General features: G+C 34.6%; 1 protein-coding gene across 1 annotated transcript; it reads left to right on the top strand.

Annotated features, from left to right (window-relative positions):
• The first annotated feature begins 3,689 nt into the window (after positions 1-3,689).
• On the top strand, positions 3,690-25,078 carry LOC134259415 (contactin-like). The gene is made up of 25 exons (XM_062741999.1): positions 3,690-3,771; positions 4,371-4,488; positions 9,513-9,607; positions 10,818-10,903; positions 11,188-11,333; positions 11,447-11,560; positions 11,757-12,089; positions 14,530-14,625; positions 14,810-15,037; positions 15,392-15,497; positions 15,655-15,839; positions 16,073-16,345; positions 17,167-17,463; positions 17,725-17,894; positions 18,100-18,226; positions 18,375-18,539; positions 18,638-18,790; positions 21,928-22,022; positions 22,208-22,294; positions 22,405-22,588; positions 23,247-23,368; positions 23,511-23,697; positions 23,992-24,107; positions 24,205-24,379; positions 24,843-25,078. The coding sequence occupies exons 2-25, from the start codon at positions 4,410-4,412 to the stop codon at positions 24,953-24,955; spliced, it is 3,732 nt and encodes a 1,243-aa protein (XP_062597983.1). The 5' UTR covers positions 3,690-3,771; positions 4,371-4,409; the 3' UTR covers positions 24,956-25,078.
• Positions 25,079-25,800: the final 722 nt, after the last annotated feature.

Genomic DNA, 25,800 nt, shown 5'->3' with positions numbered 1-25,800 from the left:
TCTCATGGAACAGCTTCAGACGGATGATGACACCAATACTTACAGCATTCACAACAACTCCTGTTACCAATATGGTACTGGAACAGGCCACGTGGATAACAAACAGGGAATGAGGCATGTAGTATGGAGGACAAGTGTCGGAAATATTTCCAGAAAAAGACATTTTTGTTGTTCTGTCAATGAATTCTTCAACCAAATGTGAAAAGGGTCTCTTGCCAAGCCTTCCTTTTACATCGAAATTAAGTTGAGAAATGATCATTTATATACAGTGTAATTAAATTATAGTATGAGTTAATTCACCTTAGCTGATAATTTTCGTGACAGCTATGGTGCTTGTTGACCTTAGCTCAATCAACAGATTATTTTTATTAGAGTTAAGGATGCAAAAATTGATATATTGATCACATTAATCCCTGCAATTCATTGAAATGAAATGTTAGTGCCAAAAATAGCATAAATAACCCTTTAGATTATATAAGGAAAAAGAAGAAATTAATTTAGGTCTATTGTCAGAAAATGTACACTGGTTTACTGGGCTTTGCTCTCTTTGTTAGAACTTCAAGTCAAAATCAGATAAGTTGATGTTACAAGGATTTCAACATACTTGTTTAAATTTCGTAAATTCTATGGCCACTATAAAGTTTGCAAATACATGTATAATCATCACTGGGTCGTATTTAGACTGACGTTTACTCATTGTAATAATTGTTAATCTAATACAAATTTTGACTCCGGAATATTCCGTCTTCCTGATCAATACTTAGGGATTGCTCTCTCTTCTAAGACACCTGATCCCACCTCTGGAGTTTCCAGGAGTAAATTGTTTTAAATATCATTTTTGTTGTCTAATTTTTTTTGTTATCTTTGCCCTCTACACGTTTTAACCAATTTTGATTGACAAAGTTAAAAACTTAATATCATTAATGATAAATTTTGACATAAGATTTTATTCTTGGCATACGTCTAAAAAAAAACTTCTTGATTCATATGATAATATATCCCCCAGAAGACTAGCCATAAAAAAGAAGTCGGAAATATCTTTATCTTGTGATTGGTCATCAACAAAATTACTAGTAGGCCTACTTTGTTAGAGGATTACTCAAATTCTACACACAAGTCCTTTGAAGTTGATATATATGAAAAGGATATTGGAGTTCTTTATTGACATTTTTGTAATCTTCGGAGACCAGATCTCACAACAAACTGTTGGAAATCCCATGGGTACTAATCGTGCTTCTTCATTAGCGGACTTGTTTTTAAATTCCCATGAAGCAAAATTTATTTAATCGCACCTTATTTGAGAATGTCTCAAAAGAAACATCTATTCTCTAGGACTTTTAAGAATGTCCGAAAATCGCGAAAAAGTTTACAAAGGAACGGCTGGACAGATGGACGCCGGACAAAATGTTATCAGAAATGCTCACATAATACTTTTGTCCCTTCTGTGGATAATAAATGGCTACATAGACAATTTTGAAAAACAGATCTTTCAGATATAGATTGGAGTCAGTAGTTCGGTATGTATGATGATGAGAAAGCAAGAGAAATTTAGACTTGTTCTCTCAACTACGAAATATGTATGTTTTGACTTTTCCATTTAACATTTTTTAAAACCATTTATTTTCGACAAGAGATCTTTCGCCCCCTTTTCTATGGGATATTGATAAGCATTTATCCTTATACCTCATAGTTTAAATTGTAATTAAAAAAAAAATACATTTTGAACCGTCATGATATTTCTTTAAAACACAAAAACTTAACATGGCCAAAATTCTAAGAAAATAAATGATATGAACATATCGATTCTTTTGTTCTTCGATATTTTAATTTAAAACGATTCCATTTGGGGGGAATGTCCAGAAATCCGCAAGTAAATAGCCAAGAGGTCAACACTTATGTGTGTCCAAGTTATCGCCGAGATAACAACGTAGAAAAGGGCCGCATTATCAGGACCTGATGACCTCGATCAAAGACCCGCTGTAAAGATACCGTCCGAAAATTAAATACAATTTAGATACTTTTGTTTTCCTTACGTGTAAATCACCTTTTCATGTCTGCAAATTGAAACAATAAAACAATAGTTCAATTATGATTTTTTTTCATAAATTTTCATGCGTGAACTATTTTTGTTTTTGCCTTTGAAAGATGTATCTTTTGGGAGATAATTTTGGGCATGCACTGTAGCGATAGTGGTTCAAAAAATTAAGGTAAGATGTTTTCAAAAGTAGAAATTCTTTATAAATATATCATAATACATAATTTTCATGTAACACAATAATAATAATTGTTCTTGATCATGGATTATTCAGAACCAATATATACGTTTCATTGGTGCAATTATAATGAAATACTGCAAATACATCCTCCCTCAAATATGAAAGAACAGAATGTTGCCGCTTAAAGATTTTTTTTTTACCAAATCTATTGTGATGTTCCCATCCAATTTGTAGAGACATATAAATACAGTTGTTATCAGATCAATTTATTTGTTGGCGGATCCAGAGGAGGACTCCTTCTGTGTCTGAATATACCAGTCTTTTCCACTTTCCTTTGTTTGAGATTTTGGAAGGACTAACATTGTATATTTTAATGCTATGTATGCTGAATTGCAAACATGTATTACGATCGAGAGAGAGAGAGCGAGAGAGAGAGAGAGAGAGAAAGAAAGAGAGAGCGAGAGAGAGAGAGAGATTATTATCATAATTTGTGTGAAAAATAGATACCATTAATATTGTGAAAGAAATGACAGACCTGAGCAAAATTTATGTACTTTTTTAAATTAATGGCTTAGTTGTCAATATCATTAATTTGAATAAAATCATCATCAAGAGTAAAACATTTTGCAGTCGCCATAAGACTAGATACCTGTATTTATGTTAGCTTCTAAACTTTTTTTAACATACATATATAAACAAAATTCAAAATCAAGAAAGAATTAATGAGGTCCATATTTTATCAGCGAGTCGACATCTTTGGTGAAAATGACATTCTCTCAAATTTTAAGTATCAATATGAGCTGAACAATATTTCTTATCAATAAGTTTCTTACATGATAAAGAAAAAATTGACACTTCATTACATATCTGAATACATAGGACGGCCATAAAAGTAGAATATGGGTGTCTATAAATCAAAGAGGTATTCGACATCGATCCAGGAGCAAATTACATCACTTCTGTCTCCCACAGAATATTATCTACAAACAAACACACACACACAGTATCTTTACTATATCCCCTCCAAAGATGGAAGGGGATAACAATGGAAAAATCATATAATCCAAAATAATTATATATATGAGCTACACAAACATATCACTAAGCTCAATGTTAAAACAGAATGTCCTGAATTCAAACTTAGCTATGAATAGAGGCAAAAATTCAACAGAAATTTCGAAAAGAAATGGTAATTTTTAAAATGAACCAGTAACGATTAACTTTGAGTTTTAGAAAGTTGCCCTCCTGTTTTTAATAGGTCAGAAGTTATACCGTTCCAGAATATGACCAACATACAGTCATGTACATGATGCATGACAGTAAAAAATGAATAAAAAAAATTTAAAAAAGGACTAGACAAGTTGTGTACTTTTACAGTACATGCGTCAATAGAAGACAGAAAAATCGTTTAAGTCAATAAAGTCCCGATAATATTTTCTTCAACATCAAACTTTTAATCTTATCAAAAAATTTACAATATGATTTAATCTGACGCATTCTCTTCTATCTCTGAGTACTGATAGCGCAAAAGTACATTGGAGCACTGTTTTATATGGTAAGGAACTTCTTTTTAATAATTGGCACTTATTATTTTGAATTTTTAAAAATTCATAACTTCAGGACTACATGTCTTATAAACCATGAAATGATTTTTCAGATTTTATTTACATCTTGATATTAAAAAAATTAACCTAATTATTTATTTCCATGCATAATCCATTCTAAAAGCTACAGTGTAGAAAAAAGAGGGAAAAAGTCACGAAAAACTACAAAATGATACAAACCTGAGGATAATGGGAAAATTTTGCATCAATTTGTGCATTAATTAACATTTTTATTTTCAAATGCAGCGCCCTGTATACACGCATTATGTAATTTTAATAGGGTTTGAAAACTTTTAATTTGTTATATGACAAATGTGTTCTTCGCTTAAATCACAACCCATCTTCCTCTCCTGTTTCTCTCAAACCGTGTGATGTTAAGAATTCTTTTTTTTTTTTTTTTATACAAAATTTTATTCACATAAAGTGAATAGGATCGGGCAGCAGGCAAAGCCAGGAAAAGAATACTTTTCAAAGAAATGGCAAGGCTCAAACAAAGGAACTGTAGAAAATATAGATGCTTAAAGCAGTATAAGATTTATTTTGTTTCCAGTACTCTGTAGACTGGTAGACTTACGCAGACAATGCCACCATGAATGGAGCCTCCTGGATTTCTGCCGCGCTCACGGCATTTTTCGTCACATGTGATTCACAGCTAATCCCCGCTTCAGGTGAGTAGAATTAAATCACGTGACACGGAAAGGTCGATGTTAGTCTTTCTGAATAAATACTAATATGTCCAAAAGTAGCTGCAGAACTGTAGCTCTCCGAAAAAATGATATATTGACAGACCGGAGAGCTACAGTGCCACCCATTGAAAAAACTGTATATTTATTGCGCACAAAAAAGTGCGCTGTTACTCGGTTTATTTCTCCATGTTTTTAAAACTGTCATCTCAAAATTTTACTAACCGTGTGTTCCTAGCATATTCTTTGACTCTTTCCACAACAAAACATTCCTTATATAATTGTTTTTTAATGCCCTCCTGGTCCTAAAGTTTAATCATAAAAAATATCGCCTATTTATACTACCATTTTGGTTTGTAAGATAATTCGGTCCAGCGCGCTTCGTACAGATGTAAACTATGAGAGTACTTGATGGAGAGTAAGGGATTTATTGAAATATAGCTTTTATTGCAATTGAGGTAAGAATTTTGAAGAATTTATCCAGAACCGTGTGCACTTTTTTGTGCGCAATAAATATACAGTTTTTTTCAATGGGTGGCACTGTAGCTCTCCGGTCTATCAATATACATTTTTTCGGAGAGCTACAGTTCTGCAGCTAGTCCAAAAGTCGATTATATGTAATACAAATCTTTATGGAGATTCGAGAAAAATCCACACAAAAACTTTATGGCACCTTATCCAAACCCGTAAAAACATTTTTAATGATGTTTTGTAAATAAAAAAAAATACTTTTAACTTTACGCATACTACATTTAATTATGAAATTAAAAACATGCATGCTTTATTGCTCAAATGATTCCCTATTTTCCACCGCAGTGTCACGACTTCGCTTCAATCATCGTCATCGCATTTCTTGTGCCAGCGACCCTTTACTTGATTTGAGTTCGATGGAGAGAAATAACAAGTAGAGCTTTTTAAAAAAGCTTCCCGTCTTTAACAACAATCTTAAACAGTAAAGTGATCTACACCTATAAGGCCGTATAATTCTTTTGAATTTCTTGAATTTGTATTTCTATATTTGCTTTTTACGGGCATTAGCCCTACCATGGTTGTCGCTCGGTCATCTCCGTAAACTTTAACTGGCCAAGAGCTTTCGGCAAACCTCGGCTGATTCCATTCTCTCTTCAAACAAGAAAGGGGAAAAGAATAATAACAAATTGTAAAGCTGCAAGCAATAAAAATCAAATTTTATTTATAATGAAATTAAAGAGACCTTTTTTATTTATTGCTATAAAAAATATCATGTTATTAAAAAATAATTACTGCTGATTTTGTTGTTCGTTTTGTCATTTTTTTTAAGATTGAAAATCTTGCAAAATTGTTAAGTCGTACGAAAATTAGATCATCAGAAAGTTATCTCCCTTGCCTTGAATAGCTTTTCAACCAATGAAATAATTGAAAATTTTCTCATCATGCAATTTCTACCAATCACAAAAGGGCGGAAGTGCATAGTCCGAAGACTGTAAAAAACTTCAACTATACAATACCGTCTTCCAAGGAAGACGGTAATAACTAAATCTACGGACGTTGTTTACAGTCCTGATGAAAAAAAAGTTCCCTTTTCGTGCAATCATCAGTCTTGTGACTTAATTATACAATCATATTAATTTATAATTCCTATCTCATTTCAAAATTTATTTTTTGACAGAGAACATATACATTGTATATATAAGACTGCACGCAATAAATTCCATTATTATACTTCTGTTAAAATGTTTCCTAGATAAAGTTCAGAAGGTAAAATAACTATCTTTTATCCACGCTTAACCAATGTATTCCCCTCGGGCAAGCCCTCGGGGAATAGTTCCTGTCGCGGGTATGATAAAAGAGCTATCCCACTCACACCCAGTGGATAAGTGTATAATGTACCATCAGACAATCTAAAAAGGGAATACATATTTAGATAACAAGGATTGAAGCAACGAAGATGTTAATTTTTTATTTCAATTACAGTTAAAATTTTAGAAATAGCTAATTTCGAATATATGATAAATATAACGTAAATCATTTGTCATTTCCCTTAAAATCCAGGTCTGTAATACTAAAACTCGCGATCGGTGACTGAAATTTAGTTTTCTAAGAATAACTTATTTTGCCATGTTACATTTATAAAATTTAGTTTCGAAATTTTCATTTAACTTATTTTTTGATAACAGATTATCTCTCATTTTATTTCTGTGGTTACTGGATCTTTGGCCTTCTTACATATACGTTATTGTATCCGTAAAATAAAAAGAGGTCTATGGGCCACATAGACTAATCGGCTAGGAAAAAGCACAAATCAGTTCAGTTTTGAAAAGTTTACAGGAGGGTGCCTCCATATCAATATATATATAACATATAAATTTGCTGTCCTTGAAAAAAGATTTTTTTTAAAGATTTGTTTGAAGACTGTCTCTCTATATATTACTATGTACAAATTTGATCCCCTATTGTGTCTCTGCCCTACCCTAAGGGGTTATGATTTGAACAAATATAAATCTTCACTACATGAGAAGGCTTACACGTCAATATGACTAAACGAAGATTTTCTGTCCTTGAGAAGATTTTATACTCTATTTCCTGAGAAGATGCTTCCATATAAATAGCACTAATTATGTCTTTGCTATTCTTGAAAACAGATTTTTAATATTTCTATGTATAGATTTGATCTCCCATGATACCCCACCCTACCGCAGGAGTTATGGTTTGAACAAACTTGAATCTACACTACCTGAGGATGCTTCCATATAAATTTAACTAACTATGGCTTTGCTATTCTTGAGAAGATATTTGATATATATTTTTATGTAAAACTTTAATCCCCCATTGTGGCCCGACCCTATCCCAGGGGATTATGATTTGAGCAATCTTGAATCTATACCACCTGAGGATGCTTCCATATAAATAAGACCAATAATAGCTTAGCAGTTCTTGAGAAGAAGATTTTTAAAGATTTTTGATATATATTTTTTAAAAACTTTTATCGTCCATTGAGGTCCCACCCTACCCACAGGGGTCACGATTTAAACAAATTTCAGTCAACACCACCGGAGGATGTTTGTTCATGAGTTTCATTTTCTTGGCCCAGTGTTTTTGAGAAAACTATGTTTAAAGAATTTTTTTATCTATATACATGTATTCATTTGTACAACCATTGTGGCCCCACCCTCCCCCCGTGGGTCATCATTTGAAAAAAAATTGAATCTACACTACCTGGGGATAATTCCACATGAGTTTCATCTTTCCTGGCCCAGACAGTGAGAGGTTTTTCTTCAGAAGATTTTTTTTCAATGATGGCATTAATTTTTTTTTTTACTTATTTGTTATTATCTCCCCTTGGAAGAGGGTGTGACCCTTCATTTGGATAGACTTGAATTCCCTTTACCCAAGAATACTATGTATCAAGTTTGGTTGAAATCGGCCCAGAAGTTCTTAAGAAGAAGATAAAAATGTGAAAAGTTTACGACGACGACAACCTCAACGACGACAACGACAGACAACGGACAAATTTTGATCAGAAAAGCTCACTTGAGCCTTCAGTTCAGGTGAGCTAAAAAGGACACTGGGACCCCCAACAATACCAATCAACAAAATAGGTTTATTGAGTTCACTCTTATCGTAGAAATAATAAGCAGAAGGTAAATTAAAATGTTAACTCCCTCGACCTCAAACCCAGGCAAGTAATACAGAAGGAGGTTGAAAAGGGGGGGGGGGGGTGTACATGTATTTGCTGTGTGACCTAGTTTGTCGTTTGTTCATTGAATTTTCACTCCAGCATTATGTTGTGGTCATTTGAACCTCTTCTGATATTCTACCCACTAAATGTTTTAACCGAAAATGAAATAGGAAAAATTCCCTTTCCTCCCCATGACCACATGAAACAGTTTTTTCAAGTTCGTTTCCCCCTTTTTAGCCGGGCTTATTGCTCAAAGAGCAATTGCCGGCTTATGTGATCCTGTTCAAGGCAGGATGTTGACCCCATAGTCGCCATTTTAAAGTTACGCGCAAAAATATAGTTCTTACTCTCAACCGCTTTTGAGATAATACAAACGCTAAATAAAGCAACAAAAATAAAACGAAGTTTTATCTATATAAAATAAACATTAGTAGCAATGACTGTGAAAACTTCATAAGTCAAAGAACATAGTTCATTAGCGTAAGGATTTTTGATAATCAGTGTTACCGTAGTTCTCTACACATACGAGGTAAAGCAGGAGAGGGAACCAGACTGGCCTGTTTGTTTACATTCAGCTGCGGTACCAGATTAATTCTGATTCTGACAAAATCGGACCGTGGTATTAGGATTGAAAAACTCACTGTCAGTGTCTTATCATTTATATTGATCGTTTTAAAATAATTTTTTCATCAGAATATAAACGTGATTCATGTAAGAAATTCATTCTACTCAGTCTGTAAATGAGCCCGGCTCTCTATACTTCTGAGTACTTTGATTTATTATGCTTATCAATTTGTCAATTATTTTTTATGACTGGCCCCTAAATTGTTGATACTACGTGCCCGGAACCTGCTAAAAGTCTACGCCACTCTGGATAAGACGTAAAAACCAACAAAGCGCCATTCAAGTCAGACATATTTACAACTTTATTTTTATCCCAAAACCAGTCTAATTCCAAAAAACGAAGACTTTGATAAGGACCTCAAATGAAGTGCGATGTCCAAAACGTAATACGCAACCCCATACAATAAATCAGATGTAAAACGTACTTCCTTTACCTGATGTTTGCACACGACATATGGGGACGATTTAAAAAAATTAATCTTTTGTCTGCTGACCTGAAGCATCATCTTTTAATTTTTTAATTATTTTTCAAAGTACTACATTTTAGTACTCATCCTATTCACATCGACTCGCAAACGTCGAGAACGAAGGAGTAAGAGAAGAAAAAGTGATTAGGCTTGTTCCCCTTAAACCCGCCCCAATCATGAGATACATGTAGCTATACAACAAATGATACTTAATGATTACTATCTAATACACCATTGAACCAAAAAGACTTTTATTTCAGACTGCCCATTAAACTGGTACCCATTCGAGAAGCATTGTTACAAGTTCATAGTTTATCCTCTGCGAACGTTCAGGGAAGCGGCAACAGAATGCGAGGTAAAATCGAACACGTCAATTAATCATCATGCCTCCACAGAGTTAAGGAATAAACATATTCATATTCATAAAGTCCATTCTTTAAAAAAGTATTGTTTTAACTCTCTGAGATATACCATATGGGCGTTGTCAGCATAGATCTATGAACTATTGAATAAAATTGCAACCTATTGACTCAGGACCCCTGGCATTGCAAGGATGTTGTCATGGATAATTTCCATATGAAGGCCTTAGTTCTTCATACATGTAGCATTAGTTTTGACCTATAGTTTAGAAGAAACATTACATGAAACAACAAAGAGATGCCGGTATTACGCTACAGAAATAAAAATGAGTCGATGCTCATGATGCTGTAAGGGAAGAGGATCTTGGGAATGTTATGTTGAAATGATGTTGAATGATTTGGAGAAGTGAAACATATGGAGATAACGAACAGTATTCAATATCAAAGTCCATTAAACTATACAAAATAGGAAGAGAGCAAACACGGACCTTCAAAACATCAGAGGTGGGATTAGGTGCCATGGGGTAGTAAGCATCCCCTGCCGACCGGTCACACCCGCCGTGTGCTCCTTGTCATGATTGGGAAATAACGGAAAAAACCCGTCGTCAATTCAGTGTATACCGGTAAATGATGGACTAACAATTAGTATAAAAAACGTCAGTCAGCATTTGACTCAATGATAATTGTATTTGCTGACAAGGTCATTGTATCGACCATAGAACTTAACGAAACTAGAGGTACTGTGAGCAATGAGCTCACTAAATGATACCCCCCGCTTCCCATAATGTCGATGTGTTGCTTAATATTGTTTTACGGTAATGTGTAAAGAGGAATAACTCGTCCTTTGTTATCCAGAAGCTTCTATTATGTGACGTCATAGGTAAACAAAAAATGGCAATGTCCATGTTTTGCTCTGGGAAACCTGAAATACGTGTCGAATAAAAAAGTAAAATAGGAGGTGCACAATGGCAATATGTAATAAAGATTCTGTGAAAGTTTCACTCAGTAGTATAATAGGAGTTGCGGATAAGAGAAAAAGCGTAACAGACGGACGGACGGACGTACAGACGGACGGACGGACGGAAATCCCGATCACTATATACCCTCCCGCTTTTCAAGCGGGGGGTATAATGATGACTTTAAACGAAACAGCTGAAATTCTTGTTGCATCAGTGCTAAATGACTCACTTTTTTTTTTGAACAAAGGAATATGGAGCTGGACTGTTGAGCGTAAATTCGGCTCAAGAACACGAATTTATAAACAACCTTCTGAAGAGGATTGATCAGGACAGGTGGATATAATAGTTATTGTACTGTCAATAATTTTACTTACATATATACACATTACAACGTATAATAACAGTATTACGATGAAAAATATAAATATAAATTTTGGAAATATTTAAAAATGACAAGAACTCATTTCAGTGACACGCTTTTTGATACTTTATGTCATAGATTTACAAGAATCAACTCTGGGGAAGGGGGTTAAGTGTTAAGTTCGCTACTATGTATCATTTTTTTAGTTCTTAATTCACATGTATCTCATATTTTTAATTCACTCGACAACTCTCAGGTCTCTCTGGTACACTAGTGGACATAAGGAACAAAATCACGTGAAATGGACCGGAGATGGCACCGTATCCGCAAATGATGTCACCTTTTGGGCAAGTCCCGATGACTCTCGAAGTCTCTCGGACTTTATTGTATACAAATATTCCGGCAAGTATTTTGAAATTAAAATGATAGACGGGGTCACGTGACCCCGTCTAAAAAAGAACCTATTTATTTTAAAACAAGTTTTCCTAATTTTCGTTTATTTTAATATCATGCAGTGTCCAATTTAAATTATGCCTGGGGTGCTACTGACGGAGGCCAGTCCTTTAAATTTATTTGTGAAATTCCGAGGAGCGAAACCCAGCGTCTTCTCCAGGAGAACCGAGATTTTAGTAAGTCTCGCCTTCAGTATGAAATATCCAATACCAGCCTTTCGAGAGTTATTAATTGGTATAGCTGATAAAACTGGTGTTTCATTGATGGCTAGCCCTTTTATTAGTTTACCATTCTTCACAAAATAATTTCACAATATTAAGTCTCTCCTGTAAAAAGCACAAGGTGACGAAAAGTTCGGTAATTCATTTGTAGCTTATGGAACAAATATCACAGATCCTTCATTAGCACCAAGAGGACCCAAATTCACCATGCATCCATCCAACACTGTTCTTACAAATAGATCTCATTTACCTAGTATTGAATGTAATGCCATTGGAAATCCCCAGCCAAGCTACAGCTGGCACAGAACTGACGTCACCGGAAGTGTTGAAGAGGTCATCAGCATGTCTGCGTTCTATACCATTAGCAACGGGAAGCTGACGTTCAACCAAATCAACGAAAAGCGTGATGCGGGCGATTATCACTGCGAGGCTTCCAACATATATGGCTCAATACGCAGTGCACCGGCAAAAGTCACATTTGGAAGTGAGTACACTTTAATCCAAAAAAAAAATTTCCAGAACAAATTTTAAGCTTACCTTTTATTGAAAACTGCTAGTCTACACATTTTCAGTTTTCGGTTTCATCCAAGTGTTCACATGATTGATACAATTATTAAATGTTCACTCTAATACATCTTTTTTTCCCCCTTCATATTTGACCCTTTTAACGAGACAAGTATGAAAAATAAATTCACAAATAAATACTCAAAGAACAGTACAAATTTTCTTTGTTCTATATTTATAACATATTTTGTGAGACTAAGAATATAGTATCCTGTTACATGTACCAGATTACTTACAGCAGATTGCAGTCTCACTATCCATACACACCCGGAATAGGGCCGGAATACCGCCGAATCGGCTTGAAACAATAATTCAATCAATACTAATACACATTGGAACATGTTGAGTTCTTAAACTAGGGAGTTATGGCTGTGCAGCAAGAATCTTCATACAGCGATACGGATTCAGAGTGTCTCATCCGAGGGACCGGTTAAACACATTTGTGAAGTAATTCTGCGTGACAATTCTTCAAAATGTGTTATATTAAACATATTTTATTATCTTATCAAATTAATTTTGAAAGACCATCGTAATTTTTTAAGTTTTAAAAAGAAGGTCATCAATGTTGATTTTAAATGATACAGATCTTGTCTCACGTCTGAACCTAGCAATCGCGATTAGCTTTTCTACCAAAGAAGCAAGTCTTAATTCCACTTCTGATTTTAGAATGCAAAAGAGAATAAATCATTGTTTCAACTATGTTTTGTGACCACGTGACATAAGTAAAACTCACATGAATGTCTACGCCAAGACTCAAGTCTGAATCAATAACCGGAAGTAAGCCTGATGGGAAATAAAGTATTATAAATGATGTCACCATGATGATGACGGCAGCCACGAAGTATTGTTCTTTTCTCAGTTTCTGTCTGTTTTGCTGAGTAAGTTGATTTGTGGCTCCAACTTTTCGTCTACTTTGTAAAACGGTTCGAACAATTCCAACGTACGAAAACAACAGCGCTGAGATTGTCACCACGAGAGCGAAACACACCAGAAACACTCCATATCCCCCTCTGATAGGTAAACACCACGGAGACTGTGGGGTGATGATGAATTCGCCCCAAAGTTCTGTCAAAGGTAACGACAATTTCAGAAGGGGTAACACCCAAATAAAAACCAGACACATTGCAATATTGCAAGTTTTAGAGAAAAACGCTTTTCCAAAAGAAGAGTGAGCAACCTTCACGTACGCACTAATGGAAATTAAAGTAATGTTGCACATCTGAACCCCAATCAAAACAAATATAATATATCCAGTAATCCTACAGAACATATCCGCCTTCCAAGTTGGATGAAATGAGTTCACCAGAGCTATAGACATAGACACGATGCTGGCTACAAAGTTTACGGTCATCAGATGCAGCGTAAAGAGAACGGAGATCTCACGGAACAGCTTCAGACGGATGATGACACCAATACTTACAGCATTCACAACAACTCCTGTTACCAAGATGGTACTGGCACAGGCCACGTGAATAACAAATAGGGAATGAGACATGTAATATGGAACACTTGTGTCGGAAATATTTCCAGAAAAAGACATTATTACAAGCAATGCCTATCTTGCAAGTATTCATCTGCAACAATTAATGTCGTGTCTCTCTGGAAACCGTTTTTATAGCCAATACTCTAAAACTCTTTATTATTTTATAATCCGTACAGATGAACATCCGTATTTGCTAATATCTAATATTAAAACATGGAGATAAGAATGAGGAGGGCCAAAAAATGTGACAATTGTTGTAATTAAACTGAACCGTGTTTTAAGTCTAAAACAATGAACTGCCAAACAACGTAAATATTTGATTAACAAAAGAAGTCTTTTTGCTTTGTTCCATTCATCGATCTTTTCTGGGAATAATCAATTAAAAAGATGCCGTAAATTTTTCGCTGGCACCGATTCCTTGAAAAAAAATATTACGATGAGGCAAGATGAAAATTTTCCTATAAAGCAAACTTTATTTTACCCAAATAAATACTCGGAAGACGAAAAAAGAACGTGCCATACGTGTGGATTAAGTTGTTACAACATATGAGGAATTGAGGAAGACTGTTCCTTTGTTCCTCCGTTTGTCAAAGGACTCAGTTGTGCATTCATTGAAAATCTTTTTTTTGTTAATGACTTTGGGATTTTTTGTACCCAAGAAAAATGATGAAACCAATCAATCAACTTTAAGATATTACGCCTCTCACATAGAACAACACAATGGGTTTGCTAACTACGTAGTTCTATTTCTCAATCTCTACACAAGAAAACCATATAGCTCAGTAATAGTTACAAAGAATTAAATAGACTCAAAATATTAACATTGTCCAGCATGTACTTCTTTATTTAAGGTCTATGACTCTGTTTTTAATAATAGGTATAGCCCAGTTTCCCAATGTGCCGCAAGGTGTTACGCGGGTGGCATTATATCAGGGAACGTATTTGAATTGTAATCCACCCACCCACAAACCAGGTTTGTAAGAAATGTTCTCAGATCATTTGTAAATTTATATTTAATGACAAGCACACCACTTTATGATGTCTAAAGTGTAGCGAAAACTTTTTTTTTGCAATTATATGCTAAGGTTGACCTGTAGGTTCTATATTTGGCAGCTATTTCCTATCAGTGGATGAATTGTACATTCTATATTTGGTAGCTATTTCCTACCAGTGGATGAAAGGTAGAAGCTTCTTGATCCAGTCATTAAACAGCTATTTTTTCTTGTCTGCGGACGGAAATCTGTATTTTTCGGAAGTTCAACAAAATGATGAAGGGGACTATCACTGTATTGTGACATTAAAGGCGTCGCCTGGAGACACCCTAGCAACGAGTCAACCTCCAACCGAAACAAGCCTCAGCATAAGACTAGACGTACTCGGAGATAGTAAAGAATTTTTAAGAATTTCATTTTTTTTTTTTGAAATATAATAATTTTTGATAGCTTTTTGTGGCAACAAAAACAACTTGCCAAGACCGAGTGCATTTTTGAACATCCATCGGGTAGTTTCTTACTCGAATCATGCTATAAATATAAAATAAGCTATTTACCCAAAATAATGTATCCGTTTTGTGGTTCCAATTTGATGTCCAAGAAGAAAATTTACTCAAAAATATAACATGCTTAAGAAAGATAAATATTTTTTTGTATCGGTGTTTCATTTGTACCTTTTTGATGTACATAAACCAATGCATATCGAGTATCAACAATTTTCATCCATTTTTATTATCGTTTATCCAGCGGCGGCATTGTATCCTCCTCAGATTCACGATGAATTTCCTGCAGTGTTTCCAAAATCCCCAAAGCTTGGTCAAACAATCACCATAGAATGTCTAGCATATGGAAGGTATAATCCGGGTTACTAGTTTTTTAAAGATATAATAAATTAAAATGCACATTAAATGAAATATTAACTTCACATGGTCAGACATACATGTATTACTAAAGACTAGCTACTTCTTTAAAATCACGATTGATTAAACCACTCAACCTTTGATGTCTAGAATTCCTCTAAAATATGGCTGGACGAAAACTGGTGATGTTGGGATACCATCAAAAGCATACGTTCGTAACTTTGGCCGTGTTCTGGTGATCCCAAATGTTCAATTTATGGATGAGGGATCTTATACATGCCACGTCACCGGTCGAACACAAGTTGCGTCCAAAGATTTCCTGCTCACCATTGGTGGTTCGTACGAAATCATACTATAAAGATTCCAATACATAAAGAATAGGTTATTTTAGGTGACCACGAGGTATCTTATTATAAATTAAATTTTTCACGACAAGATGTCTGATCTCTACCTGGTGAAAAGGATTGAAAAGTAGATATACAGAAGATAATTGCTAAATTTCAAGTTCTGTTTTGAGTTGAAAAAAATTGTATAAGAATTAAACAGGGACAATCTTTTTAATTTGCAGCAAAACCTTATTTTACAAATCCTCTGAAAGATCTCATCGTTGATGAAAATAGTGACGTTACTTGGCGTTGTGGCGGTATTGCCAGTCCGCGAGCTTCTTACTCGTGGTACAAAAATTCTCGACTCATTTCCACGGGAACTGACGGAATTGAGATCACATCAAACGTTTTAAGGATCAGAAATCTTCAGAAGAACGTCCATGAAGGGATGTACAGCTGTGAAGCCAGTAACATATACGGAACAGCCATGACTAGTGGACAACTCAAAGTCCTATGTACGTCTGTCTGGAATTGTATAATATTTTTGATTATTTTGGAGTTGCAGACATTTTAGGATACAAAATATACTGTCTTCCTCTTTTAAATCAGTGATTGAACAAAAAAAAAATTATTGTTATAATAAAAAAAATCTTCTCTAGAAACAACACTTTCTGCTTGAAAATTGAGCTATGTAAGGATTCTATTTATTATGAATTTATAATTTAGGGTAGATAAATATTGTTTCGAGTATACAATGTCCTTTAATTTGTGAGATACGAGTACAGAACAAAAGAAATATGATCCAGTTTACAGTATTAGCTGATGAATAATAATCTTTCTCAGAAACGTTTCAATATGTACTTGTGAACTTTCAAGGATCATGCAATCATTACAGAACATGTATGTGTATATTTGCTTGCTTGTTTTTTGACAAGACATTAAAAGATTTAATATTTCTAATATGAAAAATTTCTTTTTAAAAAATCTTCTTCTCAAGAACCACTGGGCCAGGAAAGATGAAACTCTTTGGAGTGTAACAAGCTGGCCAATTTCATAGGAATATATAGGAAAAATCTTTAAAAATCTTCTTCTCGGGCTTTTTTATAATATATAGGAATAATCTTATAAGGATGTCTCAATGCCAGGGCCATTCTTCATTTACTTTACACAAAGTAAATTCTATATAGCATATATGAGAAAAGATGTTACCGAATGAATTAAGTTAAAGGTATTATGTTTCAAGATGTAAATAGGCAACGTATTCATCTTAAAACTACAGACTCATATAAACTATAGTGTCGGTTGAAATATTAAATATGCAACATTTTGTTTGCAGCTTTGAAACCATCTTTTGCCAAAAACCCTCTTCGTCAATCAATTTTGGCGGCAAATAACGGGAATCTTACCATTCCATGCATACCAGAAGCAGCTCCAGTACCCACTATCACGTGGTTAAAGAATGGCGGGCAAATGAGCCTTCCTGTGACGGATGGTAATCAGAGAGGTGCACAACAGCTTACCAACGGCTTTCTAAAAATTGTTGGGGTTAGTTTTGGAGATGGAGGTTTTTACACGTGTGTGGCTACCAATAAGAATGGAGAAAGCAAGAGTACTGGATCAGTATCAGTTGTAGGTGTGTTCTAAATATATCAAAGCAGACGCATAGATGTTCAAATTGTGAATCCTCATTTGATTCATGATAATCTATCAAGTAACCCATTCTTATACATCGAATTTATGGCACTGGAGTAAACTCTGAACAATAATTGAAAAGGAAAGTTGATTAATATACCTTTCCTCAATGGTTGTCCACATCCATTTAATTAAGCGTTACAATTAATGGCTTTGTATCGGATTTAGCTGCTATTCGAATTTTTCAATATTTATTCTATAGGTGGTATCACGATTGTCACACAGCTTCCCAATGTAATTCTGGCCAACCGAAATGACACCGTATTTATAGAGTGTCAGGCGACATACGATGCCACCCGAATTGACCTAGTATTCGTGTGGAAATTCAACGGAAGAGTGATTGACTTTTCACAAGATTCTATGTATGAAAAGGTAATAAACGCTAACGTAAAAGCCGACCGAAATGCATAATATTTAATCTTTATTACAATATTTTATCACGTACCTTTATGATAACCTTCTTCATGAATGTCAAGTTTCAATTCAAAAATTGTCATTATGAAAATAGGTATTTTGTTCATGTTTATTAGAACACTTGTTTTGACTTCACTCAAAAGGTAAAATATTGTAATTTCAGAGTTCTAGAGTCGGAATCAGAGGTCTTCTCATTCACTTTATAGACTACCACCACAGTGGCGTTTACGAATGTGTTGCAATGTCAACCATAACCCAGTCCTCCATATCCACAAAGGTCAACGTTCAAGGTAAATTGTTCATTTATCCTCCATGATTGGATAAAGTACTGACTTATTAATACGAAAGTTTTTAACTTCGTTGAGGTCGTTTAATGAAAAGTTTCAAGGTTAAAATCAATATTAAAATCCTAATTGTTGGCTTATATGTTTGTTTAAGGACCACCGGGAATGCCGGGAAATATATATCGCATTAAAGGATCTGAAACGACTCGAACAGTAACCATTAAGTGGACAGTGCCGCCAAACCACGGGTCACCAATACAGGAGTATAATATAGAGGCACAGACGATGACAAATCCAAACTGGCGACCCATTGCAATGAGTAAGTCATTCTCATTTTATACGAATCAAGAAAAAGAAGAATGGGGAGTAATAATCATTTGTATTTATTATTTTACCAATGCCGTTGATTTGTTACAGATTTATCAGACTTTGATGTTCTGATTCCTGGAAATTTAGACTCAGACAAACGGCAGTACACAGTGACGGGGTTAATCCCCTTTAATAGTTACCACTTTAGGGTTTATGCCAGAAATAGATTTCCTCAGCCTGGAGAATACAGCAAACCATCTGGTAAGTTTGACGCGTTTACTTGAATCTCAATTTGAAATACTACCCTTAAGATGCTTAACTGATATTTTAAAATGTGCACGCCTGAAACTGATCCTTTGCCCAAACAATTTGTTAAATGTGCTTACTGATGTTAGCATATATTCAGCTCAAAGTAAAGCCTTTTTCAATTCCGCTGAACACTTTTCTTCACATACGCTTGGAACAAATGCTTGCTTTGTTCCATCTGTCCACATTTCAGCATTTAATACCCCATTTTCGATTTTACTATCTACGATATCAGCTCTGGGGTATACTCCTCGGATTTGTTACACATGACTGCTGTATTGTCACAGGTATCGGGTGGAATGGTGACCTGTGATCGTGTTGATTACTAGTATCTTACATGACCTTTGTTCACTTTTTTGCAGTTGTGCATAATTTTATGTGTTTGTTTGTGTACTGCACTGACCTTTGCAAATGTCGAATCTTTGGTATCTTACTCTCCTGCATAAGAAGTATACAGTTATTTTTTGTCGCTACGAGTGCTGTAAAGCATACATGTACGTCCGTCTACAACAGTGTCAATTGATAACATTTAAAAGTGACTAAGTGAGCTGCAATATATATAAATGGGCTGTTAGGTTAGCAAGAGAAAGATCAAATATGGTGGACAAATTCTTTTTACGAATCGTGTTCAGCTTTAATGCCTTCATCCAAACACAACAAACAAAACCCTCGACCCAATCTGATCACATTAATACCTTCATCCAGTCGGAACGATCTGAAGTTTTGATCCAATCAGCTTTATTAAATGACTTGATTCAACTGGCAAAAATCTTGTGCTTTTATCCATTTGGCTCCAATTGTTGCTTTTATCCATTAAACTCAAACTGATGCTTCATTCCAGTCTGTCCACTGAGTGACGTCTTCACTTAATCCGAACAAATTAAAGCTTTTAAACTAATTTACTCGGTTTACTGTCTTTATCAAACCAACAAAGACTGATGCCTTTGTCCAGTGTATTCAACTAATGCATGCTTCAAATGAGTGGGAACAAACTGAAGTGTTGGTTCAATCTGCTTACAGTATGTTGTATATCTGATCGACATAAACTGATGCTTTTATATTATTTGTTCGATTTAAAATTTTCATACTTTTGACCCAGTCATCTTCCACTATTTTATTCTCTCTTTGGAATTAATGGAAGCTTTGATCAAATATATATATCTTTATTTTCACACATATAGGGAACAGCTTGATGCTTTTTATCCAGTATATTCTCACTCTGTCTACGTCCAGTCGACACAAACAGTGATCAAGTCATTTCACAAATTATCTTCGTCCATACGACACAAACTGATGCTTTGATCAAGTCTTTTCACGTTGTTGTCCTCGTCCATTCGACACAAACTTATGCTTTGTGATCCGGTCTTTTCACATTTTTATCTTCGTTCACTCGACACACTGATCTTTTGACAGTTTTTTTTCCCAGATTGTTGTCTTCGTCCATTCGACACAAACTTCATCGTCCATTCCACACATTTTAATTCAGTCTTTTGATATTTTTGTCTTCGTCCATGCGACACAAAGTGATCCTTTGATCCAGTCTTTTCACATTTTTTGTCATCGTCCATTATTCGACACAAATCGATGCTCAATTTCAGTCTTTTCACGTTTGTTGTCATCGTCCATTATTCGACACAAACTGATGTTCTAATCCAGTCTTTTCACATTTTTGTCATCGTCCATTATTTAACACAAACTGATGTTCTAATCCAATCTTTTCACATTTTTGTCTTCGTCCAGTTGATACAAACTGATGCTTTGACACAGATTTTTCACATTTTTGTATTTGCCCATTCGAAAACAGACTGGTTCTTTGATACAGTCTTTCACATTTTTGTATTTGCCCATTCGAACACAAACTTATGCTTACATCCAGTCTTTTCACATCTTTATCTTCGTCCATTCGACACAAACTGATATTCTTGTCTAGTTTTTTCACATTTTTGTCATCGTTTAAAACTTCTTTTTGATCTAGTCCTTTTACATTCTGACTTTATCCATTCGATAAACGGGTGCTTTGGTCCAGTGTTTTCACGTTAGGGTCTTCGTCAAGTACGTTGACACAGACTGATGCTTTTATCCATTTTAATTTTTTTTTCACATTTCTGTCTTCTTCCAGTTGACACAAATTGATTTTTAAACTAATGCTTTGATCCAGTCGTTTCACATTTTGAATTTGTCCATTGGACACAAACTAATGTTCTTGTCCAGTTTTTTTCACATTTTTTGTCATCGTCAATTCGACGAAAACTGGTCTTTTGACACAGTCTTTTCACATTTTTGTCTTCGTACAGTTGACACAAACTGATGAACTAATCCAATCTCCTCACATTGTAAATATGTACATATTTTTCATTGCATCTTACTTTGCTTATTAGCTTAGCTTAACCTTTATTAGTTTCAAATTTAAGCAGATGTATTCAGATTTCTATATAAAATGTTGAAATTTTTGTCACGGCATTTTATCATAAATGTTTATTTACCAATTGAACACAAACTGATGCTTTGATCCAGTCTTTTCACATTTTTTTAATCGTCAATTCGACATAAACTGATGTTCTTATCAAGTCTTCACATTTTCGTCTTTGTCCATTCGACACAAACTGATGTTCTTGTCTAGTTTTTTCACATTTTTGTCATCGTCCAAAACTTGTGATTTTTTATCCAGTCCTTTCACATTCTGACTCTGTCCATGCGATAAACGGGTTCTTTGATCCAGTCTTTTCACGTTGTTGTCCTCTTTCATTCAACACAAACATATGCTTTGTGATCCAGTCTTTTCACGTTGGGGTCTTCGTCAAGTACGTTGACACAGACTGATGCTTTTATCCGTTTTAGTTTTTTCACATCTCTGTCTTTTTCCAGTTGACACAAATTGATTCTTTTAAACTAATGCCTTGATCCAGTCTTTTCACATTTTGACTTTGTCCATTCTTGACATGTTTTAGTCTTCGTGGAGTTGACACAAACTGATACTTTGATCCACATTTTTCACATCGGGCAACAGCTCACGTGATTAAGAATGTGTGACCTTATACGGTCTATCTAATGTCTTGTTCATTTCTGAGTAATATTAACCTTCTTTTTTCCAGAGTATATTCAACTAAAGCCGGACAAACCAGTCACCGCTGTACAAAACGTGGGAGGAGGAGGTGGCAGTGTCGGGGTGCTGATGATTTCGTGGCAGGTATGACGTTTATGTTATATAGTTTTCTATAAACTTTAAAAGATGCAAGAAGGAGACTAACTAGAAAAGCTTACAAATATTAAGATTTCAGTATTCTGTACTTAAAACTTAGCTGTAGCATTTTAATGTACAATTTTTACATTCGAGTGTTTGAAACTGTATGAACATATAAGGGTTATTTGCAGTTATTATCAGATGAAGAGAGATGTGGTCCAAATGTGGGTTACAAAATATACTGGAGAAAAAATGGTACAACGGACAGATTTCAAGTGGTATACTATATTCATTGTTTTCAGACAAGATAACAATTTCATGTTAGTTTACTTTATAAATTACTAATACTAGTTATCTTCAAACAAGAAATTAATTGTTACTTTTTCAGAAAAATTTGACAGAGACAGATTATATGTTTAAGAAAATGGTGTCGGGTAAAAGTATTTCATACACGGTAAACCTCAACGATGAAAATTTATTTTATCTCCCCTACGAAGTGAAAGTGGGTGTATTCAATCTTTATGGTGACGGACCCAACAGCACGACAACTGTTGTCTATTCCTCGGAGGGAAGTAAGTCCTCCATGTTTACTAACTACTAAGATATAGTGTGAAACTTTTGTTGATATTGCCATCTTCTGCATAGTATTTGAGGACAAGATAACGAACAGTGACAAATCTCAAAAATCTAGTAAACAAAGCAAATCGTGAACACGACAAAAAACACTGTCCACTGGAAAAGCAGAGATAGAATCAGGTGCCAAGGAAGATAAGCATCTCCTGTAGATCTGTTTTCATTGAAGTTTATTTTGGTTGCATAGTGACCTGTTATACGTATGAAATATTGATATTTTTTCATTATTTTCCTTTTTAAAATTGCATCTTAGATTTTGAAAATTGTACTGCACAATAGTTTTCTTATCAACATAGATTAATATGTCAGATAAATGTTGATTTTTGAATGAAGGCAAGATATTGATGAATTCTTTTCATTCTTTCTTTCTTTTTACACTCTAAATGAATTTGCAAACCTTAGATTTTGAAAACTGCATGCAATTAATTGTAATATGGCGTATTCTTCCATTGTATCTATAAATAGTTGAAGTGTGTGTCTGTGGTTTAAGGTGATAATTTAATGTTATCAATATTGTCGACTCCCTAAGAAAGACCTCTATAGTCTTATATAAAAGAGTTTTATCCGTAAAAATGTTTTTTGATCTTTTATCCACAGTCCCTTTACTTCGTCCAACAAACGTCAACGGCTGGGAAATCAACGCTACTGCATTATGGGTAACCTGGGATCCGATGCCAAACACAAGAGAGGCTATCAAAGGGGTTATTCAAGGCTATGAGGTGTGTAAAATAAGAATTGTTCTTTTTTATTCAAAGAATAAAAAGCATTGCATCATATCAGTCAAATTCTATAATTTTGGCTGTGGCGATATATAAATTCATTTTCAACTGGAAAATTTCACAAATTAAACGATTTTTATAGATTAATGTAGAAGATGCCAATAACCCTAACCGTAAGGGTGTTACCGCCTATCACTATGGGTATATGTCAGGAAATAATGTCATAGGACTGGAACCCAACACCGACTACTGGGTGACCGTACAAGTGTTTAACACGGCAGGAGAAAGTAATCCTAGCGAAAAACAGCTTCTGGGCACATGCTTAAACCGTAGGGATATGATGTTTTTTTAATTATACCTGATTTATGTTTAATAAAAATATTCAGCTAAGAAAAGTATAGTCAAGATTCATATTAAAATGTCCTTAAAAAATCCAATAAAGTACTTTAACTGACATCAGAATTGTGTATCATACAGATCTATTCCATGAATTTATTCATATTCATAAAACAAATTGCTCTTGCCAACTATCAGTATAGGAGCAAAGAAATCATTTAATATATAAACAGTAAGGTAACATAGAAAAATAATCGAGAATGCTTCCGCGTTTTTCTTACTTCTAGCGCCATTACTGTATCCCGAGTTTGTAGACATCCTGTCAGATGGACCTAACAGCGTGTATGTTAAATGGAGAGGCGTGTCCACAGGACTGTTTGAAGAAACTCTCAGAGGTTACAAGGTATATAAAAGGGAATGAATTGTCTGTGAGACTTTAAGGAATATTAGAAGAATTGCATTTTTATGCGTCGTTTGGTTTTCACTTGTTTCACTTCTAGATACGATGGTGGCTTCTTGGAGAAAATATCAAATCAGCTAATGATACTATTGTTGGTAAACAAACCCACGGGGTGGTGTATGGAATAGCCAAAGGATATGTCTATGCCCTCCGTGTACTTGGTTTTAGCAAGGGTGGAGACGGTAAAATGAGTCCCACACAGTATTTTACTTTAGGTAAACTTCAATCTCAAAATATGAGTACATAAAATTATTTTTGGAAAAAAAGTTTTCTGTAATACCATCAATAACATCCGTATTAACTGTAATCATAATAATTTATTATTATACCCCCCGCTTGAAAAGCGGGAATATAAAATTCCGTCCGTCCGTCTGTCTGTACGTCCGTCCGTCTGTTTGGGGTAATCCGCAACTCCTCTCATACCACTGAATGAAATTTGATGAAACTTTCACAGAATCTTTATTACATATTGCCATTATGCACCTCCTATTTTACTTTTTGATCCGACACATATTTTGGGTTTCCCGGCCACAGCAAAACATGGACTTTGCCATTATAACTATATGGAGGCGGGGGGTATTATCTAGTGAGCTCATCGCTCACAGTACCTCTAGTTTATATTTATATTCTTTGTTTAAGTGTATATTTTATTAAAACGATTTTGCTCTGTCTTTGTAGGTGGTAGAGTGCATGTTGACTCGAGGATATCCGATATAAAATTGGCGGGAACATCACTTAGCCCATCCCTAGTCATCCTCTGCTTTCTTTGTTTTGTTCAGTTTATCCTTTAATCATCTCACCAAAGATCCACGACAAATCCAAAGGATATAGAAATCCATATTATTCTATTTTCATTTTCGATGTATTTTACTTTTAAACATTGTAGATTCATACTAACTTTTATACAATTAGTTTTTTATTTTTATAGTGTTGTATTATTATACAAAAGCAGGAGGGTATTAGAATGAAAATTGATGAAACTTTCACAGAATCTTTATTACATATTGCCATTGTGCACCTCCTATTTTACTTTTTGATCCGACACATATTTTGGGTTTCCCGGCCACAGGAAATCATGGACTTTTTCACCAGTTATAACCATATTGGAGGCGGGGGGTATTTTAGTGAGCTCATCGCTCACAGTACCTTATTTTCTCACAGTAATTGTTTTTAATAGTCCCATGTTACTGTGCATTAAACAATAGAATATTAGATGTTAAAATGTTTCTTTATTGATGCATTTATTTGAAGTAACTAGTAACCGGGTGGGTTTACACCTGGTAGTTAAATTACTGCATGTGTACATAAATTGGTGTATTCATAATTAAGCACCATCACTCTGTATTGAGTTGGCGTATTCGTCAATTTGTGACACACACTTCCGCACTTTATATTGTATTTATATATGATTTCTTGGCGGTATTCATAAATTAGCGCATCAATGTCTGTGCCAAAGCCGCTAAAATATTAAGCCTGCATTTTTATGAATATATACAGTACATTTACTGTGTAGAAATCTGTTGCTAGCCTTAAAAGATCTGGTGTCAATTTAACCATCATGCATAAATGTTGATGCAGTTTCTTGTGAAGTGAAATAAAACTATTGATGGATGCCTAAACATGCTCAGGAAATAAT

The sequence above is a fragment of the Saccostrea cucullata genome, unplaced genomic scaffold (genome assembly GCF_032062105.1).
Source record: "Saccostrea cucullata isolate Sc308-1 unplaced genomic scaffold, CSIRO_AGI_Scuc_v1 ctg840, whole genome shotgun sequence".
Classification (NCBI taxonomy): Eukaryota; Metazoa; Mollusca; class Bivalvia; order Ostreida; family Ostreidae; genus Saccostrea; species Saccostrea cuccullata.
This window is presented reverse-complemented; position numbering and strand designations above follow the sequence as displayed.